The sequence below is a fragment of the Numida meleagris genome, chromosome 2, assembly GCF_002078875.1.
Source record: "Numida meleagris isolate 19003 breed g44 Domestic line chromosome 2, NumMel1.0, whole genome shotgun sequence".
In the NCBI taxonomy this organism is placed as follows: domain Eukaryota; kingdom Metazoa; phylum Chordata; class Aves; order Galliformes; family Numididae; genus Numida; species Numida meleagris.
Window position 1 is genome coordinate 3,088,806 of NC_034410.1, and position 24,194 is coordinate 3,112,999.

The 24,194-nt window shown below is 51.2% G+C and overlaps 1 protein-coding gene across 1 annotated transcript in view; it reads right to left on the bottom strand.

Moving 5' to 3' along the window:
- The window catches only part of SETD2 (SET domain containing 2), a gene marked incomplete at its 3' end in the record, with an annotated part of 35,544 nt that extends 23,599 nt beyond the window's left edge, over positions 1–11,945 (bottom strand). Inside the window, 4 exon segments of the mRNA XM_021386004.1 lie at positions 1,940–2,068; positions 2,930–3,061; positions 4,574–8,982; positions 11,809–11,945. Coding sequence (XP_021241679.1) covers positions 1,940–2,068; positions 2,930–3,061; positions 4,574–8,982; positions 11,809–11,850 — 4,712 coding nt within the window.

Below are 24,194 nucleotides of genomic sequence, written 5' to 3' on the forward strand. Positions count from 1 at the left end.
TTGTCATACACAAGCCAATTGCAGCAGCTACTTTTGTTGCTCTTGTTTTAGTTGATTTATTTCCCCTTTTATTCAATACAGTTCTCACGTGGTTGTTTTCATGTGGTTATTTCCTTCCTCTGTTTCTCAGTGTACTCAAGCCCAGCACACTGCTCAGACGTGATGCTTGTTCAGGTGAGCTGCTTACTGCCAGCCACATCTTTAGCACAATCTGCACCCCTTGCCTTCCAGATTCCCTAAAAACCTGCAGTAAAACTGGGCCTCAAGTGTCCACGTGGGGCAGCACCATAGCCACTTCAGTTGCCATTGCTGCTGCTTCACAGGAGCCCTGTACATACATTACTTGTTAAACAACAGGACTCCCATCTTACAAACGTAACGTACCTGGCAAACCTGGGCAATCAGAAGCCAGAAAACACCACGATTCTCACTCTCCTTGCCCAGGGAGGTGGTGGAGTCACCATCCCTGGAGGTGTTCCAGAACCATGGAGATGTGGCACCTGGGCACACGGTCAGTGGGCATGGTGGGGTGGGCTGGGGTTGGACTTGGTGATCTCAGTGGTCTTTTCCAACCTTAATGACTCTACGATTCTATTAATTAGTCCCACGTATTTGATATAGCAGTAAAAAAAAAGATTATTATAAGATCTGTAGTTTTCCAGGAGCGTCAGATCCCATTCCTGGATTCCTCAACAGACATCTGTCTTCCACAGAAGCAAAAAAATCAGTCTCCACGGAAACTCACTGAAATAACCCGAGTTACAGAAAATCTTTGCACAATTAAATTCTAAGCAGATTGTCTTAAAGCTCACAGTCTCTCATGCACTTGAGACTGAACGGGCTCACCATGCCCGTCCCGCAGCTTTTTGAAATGTAAATCAGAGCCTGGTGAAACTCCCAGTGCACAGCACTGCTTCTTGCAGCATGATGAGCCACCATGTTAGCCTACAAAGTCTTTTGTTATTCATCCGCTGAGCTTCACAACTGATCTCTGCGTGCCCCTTGAGGATTCAAGAGTGTACCCAGGCATGCTGCTATCCCTTCTCTCGAGGCCTTACCCAAAGCTCTTTTTATTGCTGTGATGATGAGAAGGCACCAAGGCAGAAGGCCCACAGCACCTCCTTGGTCTGTCCTACCTCTGTCCCATGCCAGTCCTGCTCCCTGCACCACACCTGCACAGCAAAATGGAGCTGGCACTACGCTTCTTCCCACTTAGTTTTGGAGTGTGCCAGTTTCGGAACAGAACTGGAATTCCAGAAATACTGGCATCCATTCTGCTGCCAACCTAGGAGGAGGCAGATGGGTTCATGCACAGTGCAACCTTGGTGTTCAGGTCCAGGCAGTTGCTTTGTGCCAGACACTACATAACAGCACGCACCCACCCAGGCACAGTGTGTGAGTTAACATCTGGGTTTAGCCAAACAGAGACAAGTCAAAAGTAGAGCTGGATCTGCAAGCATCACCAGTGTAAAACTAGCACTCAGAAGTACAGCAGCTACCTAAGGATAGACAAACAAGGGAGGAAATGGTTCCATGGGTTCTCCAAAAGGGAAGGAAGAAGATTCAAGACAGGAAGCTTCAGAGGTGGGAAGAAAATGGACACAAAGAGAGCATGCTCCTCTTAAGCCAGGTGACAGGGAGAAGAAAACACACTAAACACAAGAGGAAGGTAGAGGCAAGCCTGCCAAAAACCCTACTAAGAACTCTACTAAACTGGAAGAGGGTAAAACCAGAGTGGGTGATCCAATGCTCAATTAGGATATACATGTGCAGGTAACTAAGAGGAACACTTGACAAAGCACGAGGGCAGTATGTAAAACTGGAAGAAATTCAGCACATCCACGAACATCAGTGAAACTAAGATAATGCCAGTGACTTATTTTCCATGCACGACGGAGTAAAGTAGCACAACTACATCATCCAAAGAGCAGAAGCTTACGATGGGAGATCTTTGGCAGCTCTGAGCCCCCAGCCTTTCTTCTCAGTGAGGATTACTTCAACATCTGCGTGCTGCTTCTTCTGGAAGCGTCGGTTGGAGCAGTAGTCACCATTTGGGCACCTGGAAGAACTAAGAGAAGGAAATGGAAAATCAGTTCCCATCAGGACAACAGGGGCAAAAGAAGCAGCTCAGATGGGAAAGAGATACCATGTAACCATAATAAATTCAGTGTAAAACTCACAAATGTGTTTTGCTATAAAAAGTATTAACCATCTGACTGTCAACATGTAAATGCAGGCTATTTCTGGAAAGAAGATAAAAACATTCCCAATGCAAATGCTACTGCACTTGTATGTCGTATAATCAAAGCAGGCCGAACTGGCCAATTCTCTCCATATTTTCATGGGTTCTCCTCCCAAGATCTCCTCTTCCATTATGCCTGGGCTTAATTAATAACTAAGGGTTCCCTTCCACCCAGCTGTAATGATCTGCACATCGTGCCTACCAACCCCAGCCCCATGCACCCAGTCCCTGCCTCCTGTTCATGTGGGCAATAGTTCCCTGGGCTCCCAACCCCATCCAGGAGGGGAAAGACGATGATAGCATCATCCTGCATGGCTCTGGGGAGAGCACAGATGCACAAGGAGTAATGAAAAGAAATGAGGAAGGGAGGAAACACAGGGAGTTGTATTTGCAATTCTGACTCTCTCCCATCAGCCATGTTTATGACAGAGTCAAATTAAGCCTCAGGAGCAGAGGACTCCAGGCCTTGGCAGTCAGTTTTACAGGAGGTCACTTAGAAAAGTACTTGGTTTGGAAGATCTAAGTCAGACCTAAGCGCTCTCTGTAGGCTCTGAAGCTGAATCCACACCAGTCAGTGAAAACAGGAGCATGAAGACAGCTTGCGGCCAGCAGCCAGAGAGGTGTGAATTCCTCCAGGGGCTCCCAAGTCATCCCGTGGACAACAGGGCCCGGCTGTGGCCAACTCACCACTCGATCATGAGCAGGCGGTTCAGGCAGTCTTCTCCACAAGCAACCTCCCCCTGCGCCCGCTCTTCCTTGGAGAGAGGAGGGCATTCGCACAGCATTCGCTTGATGTCCCGGTGGGATTTGCTCTTCTTCCTGTCGAAGGCAGGTCATTGACATAGAGTTGAGACGTTACTTGGGTACGGGAATTAATCTTTCATCGGTTGTTACTGGAGGAAAGTAATTTATTCTTTAGAAACTGGACACACGGACTACCTTTGGACCACCACTAAGAACCTCTGGGTAACCACGGCCACTGTTTGAAGCAGGAGCCGATGACTTTCTGATCACGTAAGACTGTTTCTCAGAAAGACATCCCGGGATGTTTAGCTTTTTCTTATCCTTAATGTACACAATTCAGTTTTACTACCAATGTGCATGTGTATATACACACCCACCCACAGAGGCTGGACTAAAACCCCTTAATTTTGCCTTACAAGTAAAAAAACTAAATTCCAGAGAAGCCACTCCTGATTTTTACAGCTAGATTTCTCGCCACACGGTACAAATTACAAGGTTTATATAAAAAGGACAGGAGGTTTTGATTAGTCTCTCTTGAAATACTATATTCTATTAGCATAAATAACGCCATGAAGACAATCTCCAGAGTTCCCTTCGAACCTTCTATAACGTCCCCTTTGGATTCACTGATACAAAGCCAGGAGAAAACCTATATTCTACCATTTTAACATATAAACCACTAGAGAATCATTTTAAAACAGGCGTATTTTAATCAAGCAAATTGAACGGTTTAGCTAATTAAACCTCTGTTTTGCTGTCAAGTAAGATGATTTTAAAAATGCAAAGCTTTTAAATGGGCATGAATTATCAGAAGGGCTGCAGGAAGAATAAGACTTGGTCACAGATTCGCTACCTACATGTTAAATTCAGAGGGAGAATTTTTTGGCACAGATGGAGGTTGTTGAGCTCCGAGGTAATGCTTCTACTGAATAACCTCAATGTTCTGAAATAAGGCTTTTCTTTCAAAGCTCCCCATCCTGGTCAATAATCTCATGCTAACGGGATAATCTACAATCAGTACCCTCTGCTATTTTAAATTACAGCTGTTAGAGCTGAACTAACTTGCCTGAGATGACAAATAATTACATGCAATTACTCAAAGCCTTTGGAAAGGCACAATGCAAATCCAAAATTTCTCCCACACCCTGCCTTCCCTTTGGGGACACTGAACAGATGAGGACAAGCCCAGAGACGATGCTGCTATGCTGCTCTGGGCTCTAACGTGGTCTCACCACGTTCACATGAATGGTGAACAACAGAGAGAGCAACCAAAAAAGAGCCACAGGGGATGCCACAAGGAATAAGGTATTCATTTTGCAAGTGATTTTCCCTCTGTACTCTCCCACCCCCAGCATCTCTCCGGGCCCATCACTGTTTTTCTGCAGGGGAGGAAATCCAGTGTGGTTACAGCTCTGGTCCAGCGTCATGTCATATGAGAGCAATGCTGAGATGCAGGGAATGCGACACGCCTCCTCCCTGCTGTAACCTGTTGCTAATGTGGCCGTAAGAAAGCTACCACACAACCAAAAAGAAGCTGAAATCTAAAATCGCTGTGTGCAAAAACAAAAAAAGAAAAAACTCGGTTACCTTTCCGTCAAGTACACGTTCTCCTCAATGAGGTCAAAGTAACAGGGCATTTTCCCCTGCTTGGCAAACTCCTTCCAGCGCTGCGGGTCGCGGAAGTCGTCCATGATGCACGGGCGGCCGACCATGGAGGAGTCCTGCGGTGTCACCTCCTGCTCGCCCTCCACCTTCACCTTCTTCCTCTCCCTCGAGTCCGCATCGCTCTCGGAGTCGCTCTCCAGCTCCTGCCGCCGTTTTTTGGGCGGGCCCCGCTCCTTCACATCGTTCTTTTCCAAAGCCTTCACCTCCTCCTTTTTCTCAGCACCAGACACCGGCTCCTTGCTTGAGTTGCTGCTGATCTCGTGGGCTTGCACCGAGCCCGTCTCTTTCTGCCCAGGAGCGTGGAACTTACTGGAAGGGCTGGGGAAGCCAGGCTTGCACTCATCATCCCAGCGGTCATCCTCGTACTCCTCGTGATCCTCCGTTAGAGAATCCGGCACTTGTCCTTGAACTCGTTCGTAGTTGCCTCCAGCAGGCCGGCCGGCAGATCTCGCGTCCCAGTAGCCGTTGCCCTGCCAGCAGTTCTGAGAGCTGCTGTAGGCTCCCGTGCCTGGCTGGTAAACATAGCCCGAGTAGAGCCCGAAGCTGCTATCCGGCTGCTGATAGGTGCTGCTGGGCTTCTCCGCCTGCAAGTCCCAGCTCACGCCACCCATACCCTCCACTGGATGAAAACCGTCCTCCCTGGAGCAGTCTCCAAGGCCAGACGGATCGAGCACCCCGCTCCCCTGCCGGCTGTCTGGCTTGGAAAAGCTCATCTGATGGCAAGACTTATCGGCGCCCTCAAAGCTCTCAGGCACACAAAACGGCTGCTCTTCTTGCCGGCCGAGCGGTCTACCAATGGACATCAGCTCATTAAGCATGCTCTCATCTGGGTTGGGTTTGCCTTGAGAATCTACTGCCAGATCTGCCTGGCTTGTGCTGTCCACGCCGTCGCTCTGCGGCTGGCACGCGTCTGCCCGCAGCTCTTCACCGTCCTTCCTGCTGAGCTCGGTAGACGAGGCCGGACTCTTCTCCATCCCTCTTGGAGAGCATCTGCTCTCAGCCTGGGGCCCGTTGTTACTCGCCATAGCCTCCGGTCTCTCCTCATAGTAGGGCCTGCTTGGTTCCGGCCTCTCGTCGTCCCAGTGGTCGGAGTAGCGCCGGGTGCCCTGGCTGCTCCGCGAGGAGCAGGGGCTGCTGTCCTCCACCACGATGCTCGAGTTCTTTGGGACAACCACAACGGACTGCAGCCGCTTCCGTGGCACGCTGTCATCAGAATCAGAATCCTCTGAGTCACTGTCGTCGCTACCCGGCTCGCTGTCGCTCTCGGCCGTGTCGGAATAGTCGTCATGGGGAGCGGGAGCGAATTCGGAGGCACCGCCACTGCTGTCACACGTCGGGGCTTGTGTTACGGCTTCTGGCTCTTCCGCAGTCCCCACAACATCGCAAGATGGAAACGAAGCGTCTGGAAAAACCGAAGCCACCAAGGGCTCGTTCCCTCCGTCGTCCTCGGCAGACGCTCCCTGGCCTTGCTCTTTCAGGTCATCACAACCGGCTGTCTCAGTAGTAACGGCCATTTCCTCCACTGCCTCCTCTCTGCTGCAGTGCTCCAGTGGCACTTGGGAATAATAGGAATGCTCATCCTTGAGTGACAGCTTGCCCTGCGCCGAGTTCAGGTCGACGTGCTGAGCGTCCATCTCAAGCACCTCCCCAGCTCCTGAGCAGCTCGGCGGGGCCCTGTCCCCCTCGGAGGGGATGTTTTCCTCCAGATGCTCCGTAACCACAGGACAGTCCTGCCTGATTCCAGGGGAACACTCCTGGGCAGAATCCCTGCTCGAACTATCCACAGCCAGGCCAGCTTGATGGGGTGGGTTAACGTGATACTGCTCCTCATCACGCACGGGCTTTGAATTCGGATCCTCTGTGCTTTCGTAGTCGCACGTCACCGTCTGCGGTTCAACGTGCAAGTCCAGAAACGCCTCGGAAGTCACTTTCACATCTGCTGGTTCAACTTCGATCTCAACCTCCGCATGATACAAAGAAGGAGCAGCGTCGTCTGAAGCGTAGCAGAAAACTGGTTCTTTGGTTTTGTCACAGGGAGCTGCCTGATCCTCCAGCTTCTTCGCTGAAATTTTGGAATGATCTACATTCACAACCGGCGAAGGCATAGCTTCACCTTGCTGCTCCAGGACCAGAGCCTCGTCCTCCTTGAACAGGCTGCTACACTCGCTGGACTGGATGTGAGAATCTTCGGGCTCGTGCTCCTTATGGGCGTACGTGCTCTCAAACCCATTCGACGGCAGCGGATACGAGTTACTCGTCCTTCCGACGTGCGACGCTTCCAACCGACACAAACTATCATCAGAAGACACCGCGACATCCTCTGCTTTGGAGGCACTGGGAGTCGCCAGATCGACAGAGCTACCCTCTGGGGACCCATTTATATTCATTTCCATAGGGAAACACGTTCTCAATTGCTCGTGCTTTACCCTCATTGAAGTCTCTTGTTCCTTAACACTGTCATGGCATTCATTCCCTGCGAGTTCCTCAGACCCTGAGTGAGGAAAAGCAGCTTTCGATTCATCTGTCTTTTTAAAAGCGGGGGAATCATTTAACTGATTTAATGGAGAAAGTGTCTTTTCCCTTTCAAATCTTTTTGCAATGGACACTCTGATCTCATTGCTTTTTAGACAAGAGGTCTCTAAATCTAGAGAATTAGACTGCTGTTTTATTTCTTCAACTGATTCTGTACAACAGAAAGAACTTTTAAATTTATCAGGCTTTGGTGCAGGGATCTTTGAAGGGGTGGACTTATAACGGGAAGAATTCACATTACTGTCAGGCTTAGAATGGGAAGTCCCCTTTCGATACCCGAGCTCGTTAAGGGGAGAGCACCTTTTGGTTACTTCACTTTCTGAAGTCCGTTTTGAATCTCTATCTGCTTTTGAAGAAGACTTTCCTCTCCTCTCCGTGTCAGCATGAGATGACTCTACTTTGCTGTCCCTGTCTGATTTAGAGTAAGAAGTCCTTGACTCCCTGTACGAGGAGTGGGACGACGTGCGCCTCGAGTCACTGGATCTGGAATGCGTCCTCCTGTACTCCTCTTCCGAATCAGAGCTCTCCCTCCCCCTGGAGTCTGCGTACGAGCGGGAGTATCTTGACCTTTCTCTGTACGGGGAGCTCCGGTGATACCTGCGGTCAGATTCGTAGTAATGCGAGCGCTCCGACCTCGAGTAGGAAGAGCTGGTTCGGGAGCTGCGATCCGACCGGGACCGAGAATGGGACCGGCTTCGCCTTCTCTCTCTGTCTGACCTGGATCGGGAGGATGCATACCGCGAATCTCGTTCCGATTTCGAATAGCTAGAATACTTCTCATCTCTGTCCGATTTGGAGCGTGAGGAGGACTTCAGCTCTTCTCCTCGGAGAGAGGAAGAGCTTTTCCTGGGATCCCTCTCCTTTTCCGCACTGGATATCTTCTGCTCATGCGAGCGCTGGCTGGAGGAAGTCCTCACGGAATCTTCATCAGACTCAGAGCCCAGCAACGTGCCGTCAGACTGGGAGAACTTCCTTTTGGAGCCCAGTTTCCTAGAGCACAAAGAAGCACCCTTGGAGCTGTCTGAAACCTCATCATCTTTCCCAATATGGGAATCTTCCTTCTGTGGAGTTACTTCCACCTGCTCGGCCACGTGTTGAGTTATGTGCTCTTCCAAACCGTGCGATACCGCATCCTGCTTAAGGTCCAGCTCCAGAGCCTCCTTAGGGACGACGTGACACGGCTCCTTCGAAGCTGGGACTTCTGCTTCTACAGGCGGTGACAGCAACAGCGTCGACATGAGCGTGATGGGCAGCTGTGGCAAGGCTGCTGCAGCGGGGACCGGCATTGGTGCTGCTGGTGATGCTGTTGGTGGAGGTGGTGGTGGTGCTGATGGAAAGTCCACGCCTGCTGCCACTGGTTCCGTTACCGGTGCCAGAGCCGGTGGCGGCGGCAGTAAGGTCGCTGCTGCAGCTGGTGGGGGGGGTTTGGTTGTGACGCTAAGTAAATGCTTCTTAAAATGGATCTTCCCCAGTTCTACCTTCGGTTTTGGAGGTGAAGACTCCTCCGCCGAACCAGCAGCATCCCCAAGGTCCATTTTAATTTTGGGGTTAAAATCAGTCTGTAAGGGTACTGCTGGGGAGTTCTGAGTTTCATTTTGTTTCTCGTTTCCCAGACCGGCCAGAAATCTGTTCGGTAAGGTTTTCTTGGTTAAGCTAAAGCTGAAAGACACCTTCTGTCTTCCTTGCTCCTCAAGGTTAACCTTTGTTTTGGTGCCTTTGGGCAAAAAGCGACTAGAAGCAACACCTTTGAACACTGGGCCTTTGATAAAGCCAGCTTTCTGCACGGTTTCAGTCTTGCCCTGGAAAAAGAAAGAAAAAAAGAAAAGAAGCTGTTAGTGGAAATGTTTATTTTTAAATTCCGTTCCACACAAGTACTGAACAGTTTTCTTTCACCTGGTGAATTTTTTATGGTGATGAAATAGAAATTGATATCCTGGGCTGAAGTCTAGGACAGCACAGCCATACAGCCTGCCTCTTTTAATCAAAATCAATTACCTGCTCCTTTCAAGCCTCGAACAAAACCTCCTTTGGGATTGGGGCTGAGGCTTTTTAACTGACTTATTAATAACCAAACTCAAAGAACCAAAGTTCTTTTTTTTTTTTTTTTAAAAAAAGAATTAAAGGGGAAAAAAAAAAAAAAAGAGCGGTAGGGTTCAACACACAAAATTAATTGAAGAGAGACCACTGCTTTATTTGTTCTGCTTCTGTGGTCTCAGGCTTCAAAACATTCTGCATTTTTAAGCTTTAGGTGTGTTTGTCCTCACATTCCAGGACACTGTACCTGGATGCATTTGCTGTCAGAGCAAATCAGGCCACCAGGACCTACAGCTGCAGCACTAAGTCTCGTCCTTTCCCACCCTCTCCCAGCAGCCTCATCTCAGTCAGACACAATTCCCAGTAAGTTTCCAGGCTAATGAGGAGATCAGCCTTCACAGCAAGAAATTCCATCAGCCACACATGGTGACTGTCACCTCCGAGCTGATGGACCCTCACACCTTACACACACACCTCACCAAAGGGATCTGCTGTCCTGCTGAGGAGTCCTTCCCAGCAAGCCTGGCAGTTTGGGACACAGCGGAGCTGGAAGTCACCTCCTCTTGGACACTCACAACTGAGATGTCACTTTGGGCATGGCGCAAGCCCAGAGCAACAAAGCTCCTCCAACGTGGGAACTTCTTCCCTTCCAGAATGCATTTATCAAAGCCCGAGATTAGCAGCTTTCAGAGCAAAAAAGCACAGCGTGTCTATTTGCTTTGGCGTGTGTCCAATTGTTTTTAAGCTCCGGGCTTGTCTCTGCAGAGACTCCATCACTATCTACCGCAGCGTAACAACAGCACAACCCCGAATGATGAATGTTGTCCCATTGTGTGGAAAGGGTGTTTCTGTCAATACTCCTTATCCCCATAAATCCAGATTGCATTAGCGTAATTACACTTTGTGCAAGAAGTGTAACTCGATGAGGAGTGTTCTAGCAGTCTGAACACTGGATACATTGAGGTTCTACTCTGTAACTACTGCATGAACACATCTTTGGCTGCAGGAATGGCTTCCTGCACCCACTCTGAGTTATTACGGACTTTGTTATCGTTTCACTCTCGTAAAACAATGCAGAGTTGCTAAGGCTAAAGGCACCGTGGTAAATTATTAAGAAAGATGTCAGTGGAATAGAAACCTCACCCAAAAATCTGACTCCTTTAACAGGGGTGCGGCTTTGTGGGGGCTTTTAAGGGAGTGCTGTTGCTGAAAGGGCACCCAAATAGTGACCTTGAAGAACAGACATGTCCACATGCTTGTCCACCTCCTCTCCAACACTGTCCCATACTCCTCACTAGAAAGGCTGCTGAAAGCACTCTGTTTTCAGAAGGGACCCATTTTTTTTTTTAACCTAAACAATAGCGTCACGCATAAATGTATAGGAACAAAGTCACCGGGGCACAAAGGGCAAAACCAAGTGCTGAGTCCATCTGGCAGGAGCTCCAAGATGTCCAATGCTAGAAGCCAGCCTCCCATTAGGTGCTGGGCACAGGCCCCCAAAAAGCAAAGCAATTCATTTGTTGAGCGTGTTGGGTCGCTTGTTACCCCCACACGACCAGAAAATTCAAACCTTTCTACCCCAACCAGGACACCAGCACTCAAGACTTTTCTTACTAAAACTTCTGTGAAATTATTTCATGTGTGAAATCACCCCCCAGTTATAAAAATACGTCAGTGTTTTCATTAGAAATGTCCCAACCTTAAGTGCAGCAGAGCTGAAATCAGAGCTTGCAGATGAACAGTGGGGTTTGGATACATCCACCTGTACACAAAGCAAAGGCTGGAGGGGATAAAAGAGCTGCTGAACTTCCATTCCTCTGCTTTTCATATCTGTTCAGCAGGGACGACGCATTTCAGAGCAAACGTTTCAATCTCACGCTCAGCCTTCCAGGGATTTCTTCTTCAATAACACCAAGGTGAAAAAACACGACTTCCACAAACGTGAAAAATATCCCACAGGTAGCTTTTGAAATGTAATAGGGAGCAATTACAGGCGAAATAGTAGAAAAGTTCTCCTTGCTTTAATGTTTCACAGGCAGCAAATGCTCCCCACAATTCTGCTGTGGGTGTTGTGCAGCCCGGGGAAGGCAACAGAAGCTCACTCTGAGCCTTCAGCAGAGATGAATGATGCACTCCTGCAGCTCTCCTATCACCGTGGCAGCACGCACAGTGAGTTCAATCCCAGCAGGTAGAGTCCTAACGCATCAAAAATTCTCAGCAGCAATCATTCTGCCAGCCATTCACTGGGTGTTCCTATCCCTGGAAGTTTGCTCCTTTCCCCTTGCATTAATTGGGCCACGCACAACAAAACTCATTTTTTTCCCCCAGATGAAATCCTTAAAGATTGGCTCTGTCACAATGCAGGAAGCAGAATGTCCCTACACCCAACCAGCTGCAGTGCTGGGGGAGCTCCCTTCCCTCCAGACTTCACCACTGCCCTGGGGTCACCCCAGGAAAACACAGGATTTGTATGTGAAGATGCCTTGTGCTCAAGGAATCTTCCCGAGACTTGGGTCCAGATAAAACCCGTTGGTCAAGGCAACTACACACATCTCAGGAGCAATGTAGGAACAGGAATTAATCTTACTCACCTCATTTTCTTCTTCTCTATTGCAATCCAGCCGAGAAAACATGCAAAAGAAAACAGAAAGAAGGCGTAAACATCAGGCAGAAACATGAACACACCCGCAAGCAGGAAGGGCTGCACAGGTAACTGTGTGCCACCGGTGCCACCCGCTGCACAGGGACACAGCTCTGGTGGGGAGCTCGGAGCCCTGGGGGCTGGCACTTCTGCAAATCCACCGAGAGCAAATGGCAAGCACGATGCTGATGGCTGGCAAGGCAGCCAGGAGCCGTTACAACAGAGGTGATGTCTCAAAGGGAACGCCGATGTCAGCCTGCAAAACGAGGTGTTAGAGACTGGGATTTTCCTTCCTGTTTAAGCGCTGTCCTAAGGAAAACACTGAACAGAGAAAGCATCTCCTCTCTCATCGCCTAAGTTCACCACCATCTTTACAAGCAGCCCAATGAACACCTTGTTGCTGTGTTCTGCTGCTCAGAATTCCCAAATACAGCTCCTGGGCGTTCAGCCTCCCAAAGCAAAACTACATGAAACGGTACAAAAGTTTCAGGCCCACTGCTCGGTGGTTACCAACATGGTTTCATAACAAAAACTCGTCTGACTTTGGCATTTCCTCCTCAAAAGCACGCTGCAGCCTTTCTATTTGCACACAGGCAGCCTTTTCCTTCTACATCTTACAAATACAGAGGAAGTTTTCAACAGGACCTTTCCTGAATGTAATGAGCTTCTGACCCATAATTCCGTACTGCTGACACAGACAAAGTTATTGCACAGAAAGGCTCACAGGTTGGCCCTCGGGCATCAGCTATTCCAAGAACCCATTTCTGAAAAAGAAACCAAAGCTCTGGGTTAGTGCAGCCCTGCAAGGACCCTAAGCGACGACGGCACGGCAGCACCCAGCTACGTCCCCATTTCAGCAATCATCAACTCAGAATTAGGAGCAACCTAAAGAAGACCTACCACCAGCAGCAGTACACTACCAAGGCTCACGTGCAACTGATAAAGCTTATTAATAGGTAATAAATTATTCTCACAGCAGCAGCAACTGGGCTTTTCATTGCGGAAACACGAATCATGGGTTTCAACAAGCTGGGGGAAACGCAAAGGGCACATGCATGATTTAGTGGGGTTGGGAACACCGTGAACTCAACGCATATGCAGAAGGTCCAGGCGAAAAGAGGCGCTTAAGTGGGAATTTCCAAACCCTTCCCACCCCTTCCAAGTTCCCTTCCAACCTAAGCCATTCTATGATTCTACAGTGAAGACTTTCAGGACACCCTTGTTCTTGATGTTCATCTATTCTGAGTTACACGTGAGTGTTGAAGGGGTGAGGACAGCACCGAGGTCAAGAGTGGCCAAGACCCAGCATGAAAATTTCCAGTGCATCAGTAACCAAGTGCGTCGTGATGCAGCTCAGAGCAGCAACCAGAAAGGCCTCCTTACACCTAAAAGCAAAGGCGTTAAGGAGGTATATGCTGGGAAATGGGTAACAGAGCTTAGTATTTGTGAGCAGTGAAGTTGTGGGTGCCCCGTCCCTGGAGGTGCACAAGGCCAGGCTGGATGGGGCCCTGGGCAGCCTGACCTAGTGTGTGATCAAGCCATTCTATGATTCTGCGATAAAGGTAAAGCAATTATCAACCCATTTTTGCTCCTCTTGCTGGAAAGCTGCACAAAACCAGCATTAAGACGCTGGCAAGGACACAGAGCTTTTAGTTCAAGCAGAAATTTCTTCCTCTGCCTTGTGACCGTACCGCAGAAGAGGCAGCAGTGTTGCAGAGAGCAGCTCTCTGCCCAAGCTCTCCCCTTCCCACCATCTCCTGCTTTGGGACAGCAGGGAGGGAGTGCAGCACTGGGATGGAGCAGGGCTGCAGGCTGCTGCCTTAGGGCCAGAATTTGGCACGAGAGAAGCCCACCTGACGACAGCAGGCAGCCAGGGGAAGGACAAAGCACTGAGTGAATGAAGCTGCCTGTTTCAGGAGTCGACAGAGCACGCAGGAGTGGGGCAGGCATTGCGTTACCAGCAGTGGATTTTGTGCAAACACTGGGCAGTACCTCAGGCACCGCTCCCTCGCTGCCGGCTGCAGGTCACGTTTCCAAGTCCTGCCTCTTCCTTTGCCCCGGATCAAACACAGAAATAGATTTCCAGAATTAGGCGAGGCGTCTCTCCTCGCTGGGAACCAATCAAAGTGGAATTTCAAAGAGCAAACCTGATTGACCGCTGCTAAGAGATAGGTTTGCACGCACCCCAAATGCACACTGTGAGCAAAACCCAAATCCTCACATCACGCACAGGGGTCTGCACCTTGTTCTGGGCGTGAGAATAGAAAATAAAGGTATATACAAGGGTTTATCATGGTATCATAGACCACCAAGTCCATCCGTGAACCCATCACTGCTGCGTGCACTCACAGAATCATCAAGGTTGGAACAGACCTCTCGTCCAACCTCTCTGATTTGCCCTGGGTACAGCAATTAGAAATAAAGGTGTGTTTTTCTCCCAAGGTTCAGCATCTCCGAGTGCTTGAATGGGCTCTTCCGAATGAGACCTCTCTCCTCCTTTCGGTGTAACCCCCAGCAGCCCCTCTGCTACGTGGAGGCTTTGCCTACACCACAAAAGCAAACAAATAAAATGCCCTCAGGGTTACGAACTCTGCATGACAAACACCGCGGGAAGACAAAACTTTTCCTCACCTCCCACATGCCCCTTTTTTTTTTCCTTTTTTTTTTTGGCCGTCTAAAGCTCTTTTTATCTAAACATCTGCGGGGCGAACGATCCTGGAAGAGCAAAAAGCCTCCCCCTGCGCTCTCAGCACCCCTAGCTCCAGGCTGCCCATTTGCAAGCGTTAGCGCTGGGCCATCTCAAAGCCTACCTGGTTGACAATTACTTTCTTTTCTTAGGGAAATAAAATGCAAAACCCAAATCCCCGACCTGGGCACTCAGCAGGGAGGAAATGCAGCCGTTAAACTGCAGGCCCCAAATGCAAAGACACCAAATGCAAAACCCCATTGTAGCCTTCAGATCCTCGCTCACCAGGTATGGCAACAGCGCAGGCTGCACAACGAGGCCAGAATTTGGCTGGAAACTCCTCACTCCAGCAGGATGGCAACGCCAAAGAGAGGAAATCTCTGCACCAAACCACAGCTACATCTCCGCACGGGACGCATCACTGCTGCTGGCACGGCTGAACCCAAACGGTTCCATAAAACCTTACAGGTCTGAAGCGTCAGCACACGCTCGGTTTATTAACCTGTAATACACCCAGCTAGGGATTAAAAACTAGGACAAATTAGGAGCAGTCTCTGCATGAACCGAAACAAATACGGCGCTCAATTACTGCGAGCTCTTGTGGAGCGCTGCGCTTTTCATTCCCACGTGTCCCCGCTTCCAAGAATATCGCACCACTGGGTAAGGTCCGAGTGGAAAAAAGCAGGGAGTTAACAGCCAGCTCCTTCCCCCACATCAACATCAACCTCCTGGAGGAAGGGCTACAGCACATCCAGGAGGGAAGTGTGTGTGTGTGTGTGTGTGGGGGGGGGGGGGATCAAACCTTTTATTTAAACAGAAGCTTGAAACCAAGCCAATCTGTGCAGAAAATGAGGTCAGTGCAGCTGTAGGCACGGACCTGTCCCCTGCTCACATCCCTGCTTCCCCAGCCCTGCTCTTACTGCTTCCATGATGCTGTGACTCTGCTGTTTTGTAGGTTGTTTTTTTTTTTCCTGTTTGGATGCTGCTGCATGGGGTCGAGGGCATGAACTACTTTTCCAGTCCTGAAATATGAAAAAACACCGAGAATACAGCGCGCCAGGTACACAAGAAACCCATAAAATAAAAGACGTGGCACAGATGAAGTTCCCCCATGTCACCCAAAGAGGAGCAGGTCCAGGAGGCGCCCGCTCACAGTATCACGGAATCACGAAGGCTGGAAAAGACCACTGAGATCCCCAAGTCCAACCCAACCCACCCCCACCGTGCCCACTGACCACGTCCCTTAGAGCCACGTCTCCATGGCTCTTTCAGGGACGGCGACTCCACCACCTCCCCTGCCTGTTCCAATGTATTTCAGAGAAGAAATTGTTCCTAGCATCCGACCTGAACCTCCCCTGTGTGTTAGCAGTGCCAGCATTCTAGAGGAGGAATAAGACCCAGAGGAGAAGAAAACAATTCCCAGTGTTCTCCAGCTTTCCGTTCCAATTAAAGCACCCAGGTCCCTGCTTCTGCCCCCAAATCCACCCTGGAGCTGCCGAGCTCACAGCCCCATCTCTGCCCACCGCACTGAGCGCAGGGCACACCTAAAGAAATGGAGTGTTGAAAGTTTTACACCGTGACAGCAACCACAGGCGATGCTGTTCCCATGGCAGCAGTGTGAAGGATCACCCAGAGCAGCTGGTGTGGGGAGGGTGGGGTTAATCACCACGTGGAGGGCAACAGAAAGGTAGGGAGGCAATGGGATGAGGGTGGGGAGGCAATGGGATGAGGTGCTGAGGGGCAAGCTTTGCCCTCGGCCACAGAGAGAGGGCACGAGCCCACAAATGAGGCATCTGTGCAGTATGTGGGAGCTACTGTCCTTGAGAAGCCTCCTGCTCCCCGAACAGGGAAGGAGGGATTTCATTAGCGGCGTTCAGTCGGCATCTTCATCAGCAGAACTAGCTGGGATCTCTGTTAGATAATCCCTGCAGCAAAATCACCTCCTCGCCACGTTAGCAGGTAGTAGCACACGCTGCAATAAAAAGGGAATGTTTTCAGCATGCAGAGTGCTCTACGGTTTTGTTTTCCCAAAGTGATGCAATTAACTCTGAAAACCTGCGAGTGCCCCCAGGCAGCGAGTCCGTCCTCCAAGCAGTGAGTCTGTCCTCCAAGCAGTGAGTCTGTCCTCCAAGCATGGTGCCTGGCCATCCAGGGCAGCCTCCAAGCAGGGTGTCTGTCCATCCTCCATGCAGGGTGTCTGTCCATCCAGGGCTGCAAACATTCCCTGTGCCCCCATCCCACCTCTCCTACACCCACGCTCCCCTGCACCCGGTCGTTCTCTGCCAGCCCTCGGGCAGATTCACTGCCATGGCACCACCAGGAGCGCGTTCCTTCCCCCAGCACAGAAGCTGAGCTCCTGTTGCACCTCTCACCAACACTCCCATGTGCCAGAGAGTAACAGCCCTGAGATCCAAAGCTGCACCCCACCCAGAGAAGCAGCCAACACCTCAACACCCCAGTGCAAGCTGATAGAAGTGCCCTCTGATTTCACTGACAAAACGGGAGAAACCAGTGAGAGCCATGCACTGGGCTGGATGGAACGGCTGGCTAAACACGTGCTGAAATGAACTGCTTTCATTGAGCTATGTTAGATAGCAGGAAAGAAACTGCAGCGTGGAAATCCTGCTTCAATAAAGTCGCTACATCTCGCTCCCGAGCACCACCAGCACAAAGCTCAACCCCCACAACTCCCCCAGAGCGCCCTGCTGCAGTGGAGGAGGGTGAGGAACCTGAAAGCAAGCCCGAGTAAAAAAATAAATCAACCTCAAACTCCCGCGCTCACTTACACTCACTGCTACCGGCTTCGCTGTCGGCTGGCATCATGGAATCAGCAACGTGGGCCAGCACCATGCAGGGCTCAGCACTGACCGGGCAGCTCCGCTGCACCTGAGCAATGAGGGCTGTGTGCTAAAAGGGTGGAAAAAAAAAACCCAAAAGGAAAGGCGGCCCCTCCCCTAGAAGGCCGGCTCCTGGGCAGCCCCGCCAGCAAGGGCTTCTACCCCTGCTCCTCCTTCTCCTCCTCTTCCTCTTCCCCCCACTGGAGGGCTCACAGACCTCAAGCAGGTATTTGCAGGCATCCAGATGCTGCTTCCCATGCGTGCACTTCACTTGCAGGGAGCTGAGTGGGGTGAGGACATCCATCCCCACCTGAAGTCATCCCATCCTACCTGGGGTTACCAGCACGACATCTCACAGCCACAAGCGCCATGTGGCAAGCAGACCCTGGCACGACAGGCTATCTTTGTCACCAAAAATACCTTTCAGGGAAATATCTAGCTCTGGTGGCACGCAGGTTGTGATTGCAAAAGCCTGCAGCGAGTCCCACTCCCCAGACTAGCTGGTGGTAAAGCTCCAGGGTGCCTGAAATAAAGGAGAAAGCTCAACTGCTCGGCAGAAATGAGACACCACACGCTGTGCACGGTGGATATGGAGCACAAAGTTGGGCCAGGCCTCATCTCACGCACCAGCAACTGAAGTACCTACATCCTAACTGCGCATCACTGCAGTCCATGCTGCCACAGCAGGCACTCTCTGGGTGCAATTCTGCCTCTTTGGGGTGTCTGCTGCAGAGTGATTGTGCTGTGGCTCTGCTGATGGTGCTGGCAGGTCTCCTAGAACCAAACCTGCCTGGTGTAAAACTTGGCCAGATGGGAACAGCGCTGCCGGCACCCAGGTGCGGGCAGAGAAATGCCGCCTGCGACTTTTAGAGTGGAAATACATCACCTTATTGCTCTCCTACACCCCAAAGCAGAACCAGCACGTGCCTCCTCTCCTTGCAAAACATCTGTGCTCACCTCAAACCAGAACCAAACGTGACAAGAATGCGCTTTCCAGCGTGCAGGTGTCCCTACCCTCACACGGCAGTGACGGCGTTCTGCAGGGAAAATGTCAGCTCTCACCACAGGAGCCCACGTGGCCCACATGGCTTATTTTCTCTGCACTTGAAGCCAGCCCTCCTTTCTCCATTTCACCATTGTCCATCCCATCGCACGCCGGGTGTCTTCTCATCCGTGTCTGTGCGTCTCCCTCCAGATCCAGAGCACCCACCTCTCCCAAGCGACGTCTTCTGTTTGCAAACGGGATCCAAAGGGTAGAAATCACCCAGCAGCCCAAGAAATTGTTGTTCCATTGGTATAGCCAAAATACTGCCACACATGAGCCAAGCTTAAGGCGGACGCTCCAACTGGGAATCCTCACCACGTTTATTTCCTATGCCATTATAGATGAAGTTCCATCTTCTGTGACAAAACCTGTCCAGCAGGTTAAGTCAGCAGTGAGAGGCACCTCGAAAGCCACCCTCCTGCCCTAGGAAGGGCGATCAGTTCAATAAAAGACAAGAAAAACAAAACTCCTGAAGAACTGAAGGCTTTAAATCAAGCTGCTGGGAATAACCTGGGCGTAGCGCAGAGAAGGAATTACGGCCGTAACCCGCGGCCCTGTGACGGCTCCCGCTGCCGGCAGCATCACAGCTGGTTGCTGTGGCAATGACAAACACAAGCTGGAGCAGACAAACGTAACCTGCATCCTCCTCGGAACAGAAACGGGCAATAGAAACATGAGCTGGAAGCGGGCTGCACCCGCCAACTCCAAACACGCGGCTCTGAAGTGCTCCTGGTGGAGGAAGAAGCATGAAGAATCGCTTTCCATTCATTTCGGAAGACGCAAACCTCTGCAGATGCATTGCAAACCTGAAGGCAGTCACTCACGCAGCAGTCACGTTGTGCTTTAGGAACTGTAAAACCCTTTAGTACAACTGCAGAACAACTGCATCCAGCCCTGGGAACGGCGCTGAACCCGCTGCACACAGCGGGGTTTGCTGGGACATGGCTGCAGAGGAGCTCAGCTCTTCCCCCCTCCTCTCCCCAGACTCACCGCTGCCTTCTCCTCCTCCTCTCACCTTATGATTTCCATCAGTTTCTGCCTCCTGACCCACATTTCTCCCTTATTTCAGTTGCTATTTCACTTCATCCCCAGGTTCTGCCCTCTGGACAGGTTTCCCGGTGAGCTGGAGCCCTGGAATTGATTCCAAAAGAATAAAACGTGGAGGTGAGAGGCATCTGCAGGGACGGGGCATCTTCTGGAGAGGTCAAAGAACCATCAGAAGTCAGAAAATCGTGCAATCCCTTGCAGCGAGCGTCCTACCAAACCGACAGAGAGAACAGAGCCAAGCTTCTGTCTTCTCCAGACTCCTCCTCGGAGAAACCAACCCTTCTGGTCAATAAAACTGAAAATAAAGGAGAGTTTGGGACACTGTAAAACACGCAACTAAAGAGACCAACGGCGCAGTCGTGCGGAACAAGTTCCTAACCTGGAGCACGGCCTGAGCCCCGGCAAGGGGCTCACTGGAACTCACCCAATGCACCCAGAGAGCCCTTGTTGGAAGCTGGTGTTTGCAATCCCTGCCTCTGTCCAACACATGCACAAGCATGATATATTTAGCACTACGCTAACGTTCTCCAACACGGGACATTGCAGCGACGGCGACGTCACGTATTCATTTTAAGCGCGCTTTCTTTGACCCTGCTGCAAGGGAAATATTAAATGGCACAGAGCAAGAATTAAAAATAAAAGATGCGTGACGACAACCAAACGACCTGAAAGCCTTCTCAACCCAAAACCAGGGTTCTGGGTCTCCTCCCCGAGCTGTCACCTAGCCGCAGTACGTACGGGAGCTGAGTTTCTATCCTGGTGCACCTGCATAGTAAGCACGGAGCATTTAATTATCCACACGTGCACAGGTGACTAAAGGTGCATGGCACTATTTTGAAATCGAGACCAGCTGCTGGGTAGCCTGCAGCTGCTGCTGTTCCTCGTTTCACACCTTTGCAGCAGAACATCCTGAGGCTGTGGCTCTCCATCCCATCTGCACGCACCGCCCCATCCGTAACTCATCCACGCAGAGCAGCTTCACCCACACCTGGTCCAGCCCCGAGCTCACCCACAGCGCTTTGAAAGCCACAGGAAAAGAGCATTTCCAGCATGGCCGTGCTGCCAACTCCAGGCAAAACACACAGCTCATTTTCCTATTTATAGGAATCTGAATTGGCTGAAAACACAGGAACCTCAACTGACCGCAGCCAAAGCGGGTGCCTTCTGTTGGTGGTGGTTTTCCTTTTTTAACGCCCCCTCAAGTTACAAACGGGGAAGAAAGATGAGGCATAGAGCCAAAAGGTCCTTGGAGATCCAAAATACAACAGTAAGACTCGAGTACCACAACCAAGGACAGGAAGACATCCTGAGGAGCAAAGCCAGGAACCTCAGGCTTTGTTTTCAGAGCACCGGGTGATGTTACAAAGAGAAATGCGTGGCACAACTTACAGGCTGACAGTGGGGGTGGTAATAGGAAAAAGACTCTGCCCCAGAGGGCGGTGGGTATGGAACAGACTGCCCAGGGCAGCGGGCACGCCTCGAGCCGCCGGAGCTCAGGGAGTGGTTGGTGGGACACTGCTCTCAGACAGAGGGGTTGGGTGGTGCTGCATGGAGCCACGAGTTGGGTCTGGAGATCCTGCGGGTCCCTTCCAACTCAGGACGTTGCGTGATCGTGCAGTTCTATCACTGGGGCAGGCAGCCCCACAGATAGCACGCTGCGCACGAGCGGCTCTCTTTTCAGTAGGTAAATCTGAAAGCTTAAAAAAGCATTTTTTTTCCATAAATAAGCTGACTTTTTAAGACACATGCATAATGTATTAATTCATAAGAGCATCGCTTCAAAACTCTCTCCCGCACCCAGACAGCAAAACTCAAGCTTCTCCTTCACTACTCTCAATTTTCTGCCCGGCGAGACCATCGTTAGTCTCCTCCATAAAGGAAATGCAGGTGTAAACCCAAGCTCCCAGCTCCATTATCAGCTCCCTGATGGATTACAGCACATCTGAAGACCTACGTTGGGATATTTAACCACATTTTTCCCATCTGCCTGCCAGCAGCATCTGCCCAGCGCTGAGAGTATGGAGGTTACTGACTGTTCTCCCCAGAGAGAAGCAGAAAATAGAATCCAGATGCCTATGGGAAGCAAAAAAAAAAAAATAACAACAATCAAGTCCCACAGTAGAATCACGGAATCACTAAGGTTGAAAAAGAGATCTCTGAGATCACTCAGCCCAACCCCCCACCATGCCCACTGACCGTGTCCTTCAGTGCCACATCTCCACGGTTCTGGAACACCTCCAGGGACGGTGACCCCACCAGCCTGGGAAGCCTATGCCAGTGCATTACCACTCTTTCTGCCCACACACAGCCAAAGGCCTGAGTGTCTACAAGTGCGACATAGCAACGGCCACAATAAAGCCCTGAAATTTCAGACTGCTTGGATTCATTTCAGGTACACTGATAAAACCGTTCCGGTGTGCAAACACCAAGCCCTGGCCCTGCCAAACCACCTGGACTAGTGTCCTCTGTCCCCAAGTGCCACCAGCCTCACAGCGTCTGCCCACGGAGGCCGGGGACAGCATCACCCCAAGAGGAGCTGACTTCATGTTGGTGATGTCTGCCTGTGGCAGAGAGCGAAGCAAGAGATGTGTGACGCCACTGCAGCACGGGGACATGCTGCGGTGCGCTCTGCTTCTGAACACGAGGCGAGGACACCCAGAGGACTCAGCCTAACTCCCATCACCCCACGCGACAACAGCCCTGTAAAGTGCCACTCTTCACTTAGCAGTCTTCTCCATCCCTGGAGGTGCACAGTGCCAGGCTGGACGAGGCCCCTGGGCAGCCTGAGCTGGTGGGGGCAGCCAGCCCACGGCAGGGGGCTGGAGTTGGATGATCTTTAAGTTCTCTTCCACCCAAACCATTCCACGATTCTGAGATTCTATGATTCCTGACCCCAGGAGAGGTTGCTGGTGCTGCTCATGAGAACCTGGATCCCATTAGCCAAGCAAATGCCCCAGTGCCAGCTCACCAGAACCTCTCTGCTACCAGCAAGGCTCCATCGCACACCATCAGGGTGCACACAACGCATCACCTCGCCAACCATCCGGTCCCTGCCCCAACAGCTCCCACCTCCTGCAGCCAGCACCAACTTCTATCTCGGCGATAATTCCCGCAAAGCATAAACCTACCAGGGACAGATTTACCGGGCCCTGCTCACATCAGCACTTCTGTCAGGGTGACGTGCAGAGAGAGGATGGTGACAACCACCAAGCACCGTGCCTTTGAGGAAGGACACCACCAAATGGGAAATAATCCTCTGAGCAAACAGAAGGCACGCAGCACGTCCTCAGTACGGCACAACGCTCGAGGGAAGTGGTAAGCATGGCGTGGACACATGACAAAACATGGGGCTCACACACAGGCTCCTGCAAACACCCCAACGCCTCCTGATGGTTTTCAGTGTCTCAACCTGGGATAATTACCCCAAAAACCTCCGCAGTGAGATTGTTCCATGAGGAGCGCTTCTGTAAGGAAGCTGTTAAGCAAGTAGCTCTGGCTTCTCCAAGCAGCTCACATCTGTGATGCATGAGGATGGTTTTAGATGAGAAACAAAGGTGTCCTAGAACCAACCCGACACAACGCTTGGTTTGACACCAAAAGTCACATGTCTCTCCGGCCCCTGGAGACAGCATTCGGTTCTCTAAAGCAGTCCAAAACGCAAAGTACCTAAATTAAACTTTGTTGCCTAATAGTAGAGCCACTAGAAAGCAACAGCCCCTCCTTGGGCTAAGAACCAGGAAAACTCACAATAACCACAAGCATGGTGCCCACCTCCTTCTTGCCTCTTTTCTCAATGCACGATCATGCCTTGGGAGAACCCCAAGAACCGTGGCCAGCGAAATCCAACCCCAACCCAAGATGAAACCTTCTGTCTCTCCCTAATTTTAGCCAACTCGAATGCGGGCATCTCTCAGCCAGGCATTGTTTCAGACAAAACAGATCCAGAACAGGAGCGCGGTGCACACTGTGCTTCTTTCTCCCAGCTCACAGTTGTGTCTTGGGAGAACCCCAGGAGCCAGAACTACCGAATCCAACCCCAACCCGACATGAAATCCTCCTACTCTCCCTAATTTTAGGGGATTCAAATGAGGGCATTGCTCAGCCGGGCAGCATTTCAGCACGGAGACCCTCAGCCACTCGAGGTGGGCAGGCACATGGCTCGCAGCACTTGCTCTGCGGTTTGCTCTGCTGCTCTTGCCCGAAGTGCCATTCCCAGCTCTGCCTCCATCCAGCAGCAGCATGAGGCACCTGTGCTGGGCGCTCCCCTCCTTCCAGCCCGGAGTCTAGTGCCCGTCAGCACTGCTGTGCACACAACATTTGCACGGAGAGCCCCGATCCTGCAGGGAGGGAGGCTAAAAATGCAAAAATATCGTTCAGAACCAACAAGGAAAAAAAAAAGGAAAAAGGAGACACTACTATCAACTACTGAACCACTCTGTGGGACGCAGCAATAAAACCATGATGTGGGGAGCTGCTCCCCGGTGGGGAATCCACAGTCACTGGGCAGCTCCCCTCCTCCTCCCAACACGGCTCGGTGACCTCTTCCTGCCGTCAGGAAATGGGGTGAGGGCTCACCCCGCGGCCTGAAGGGACAAAAAGCGCAGAGCTCAGGCCCTGTTACACCCGCACACCAACGAGAAGGCCCCGCCGGAGGCCCAGGACACGTCCGCACCGCCCCGGCCTCCTCGGCCCAGGCCCCGCCGCGTGGCCCCGCCGCCCGC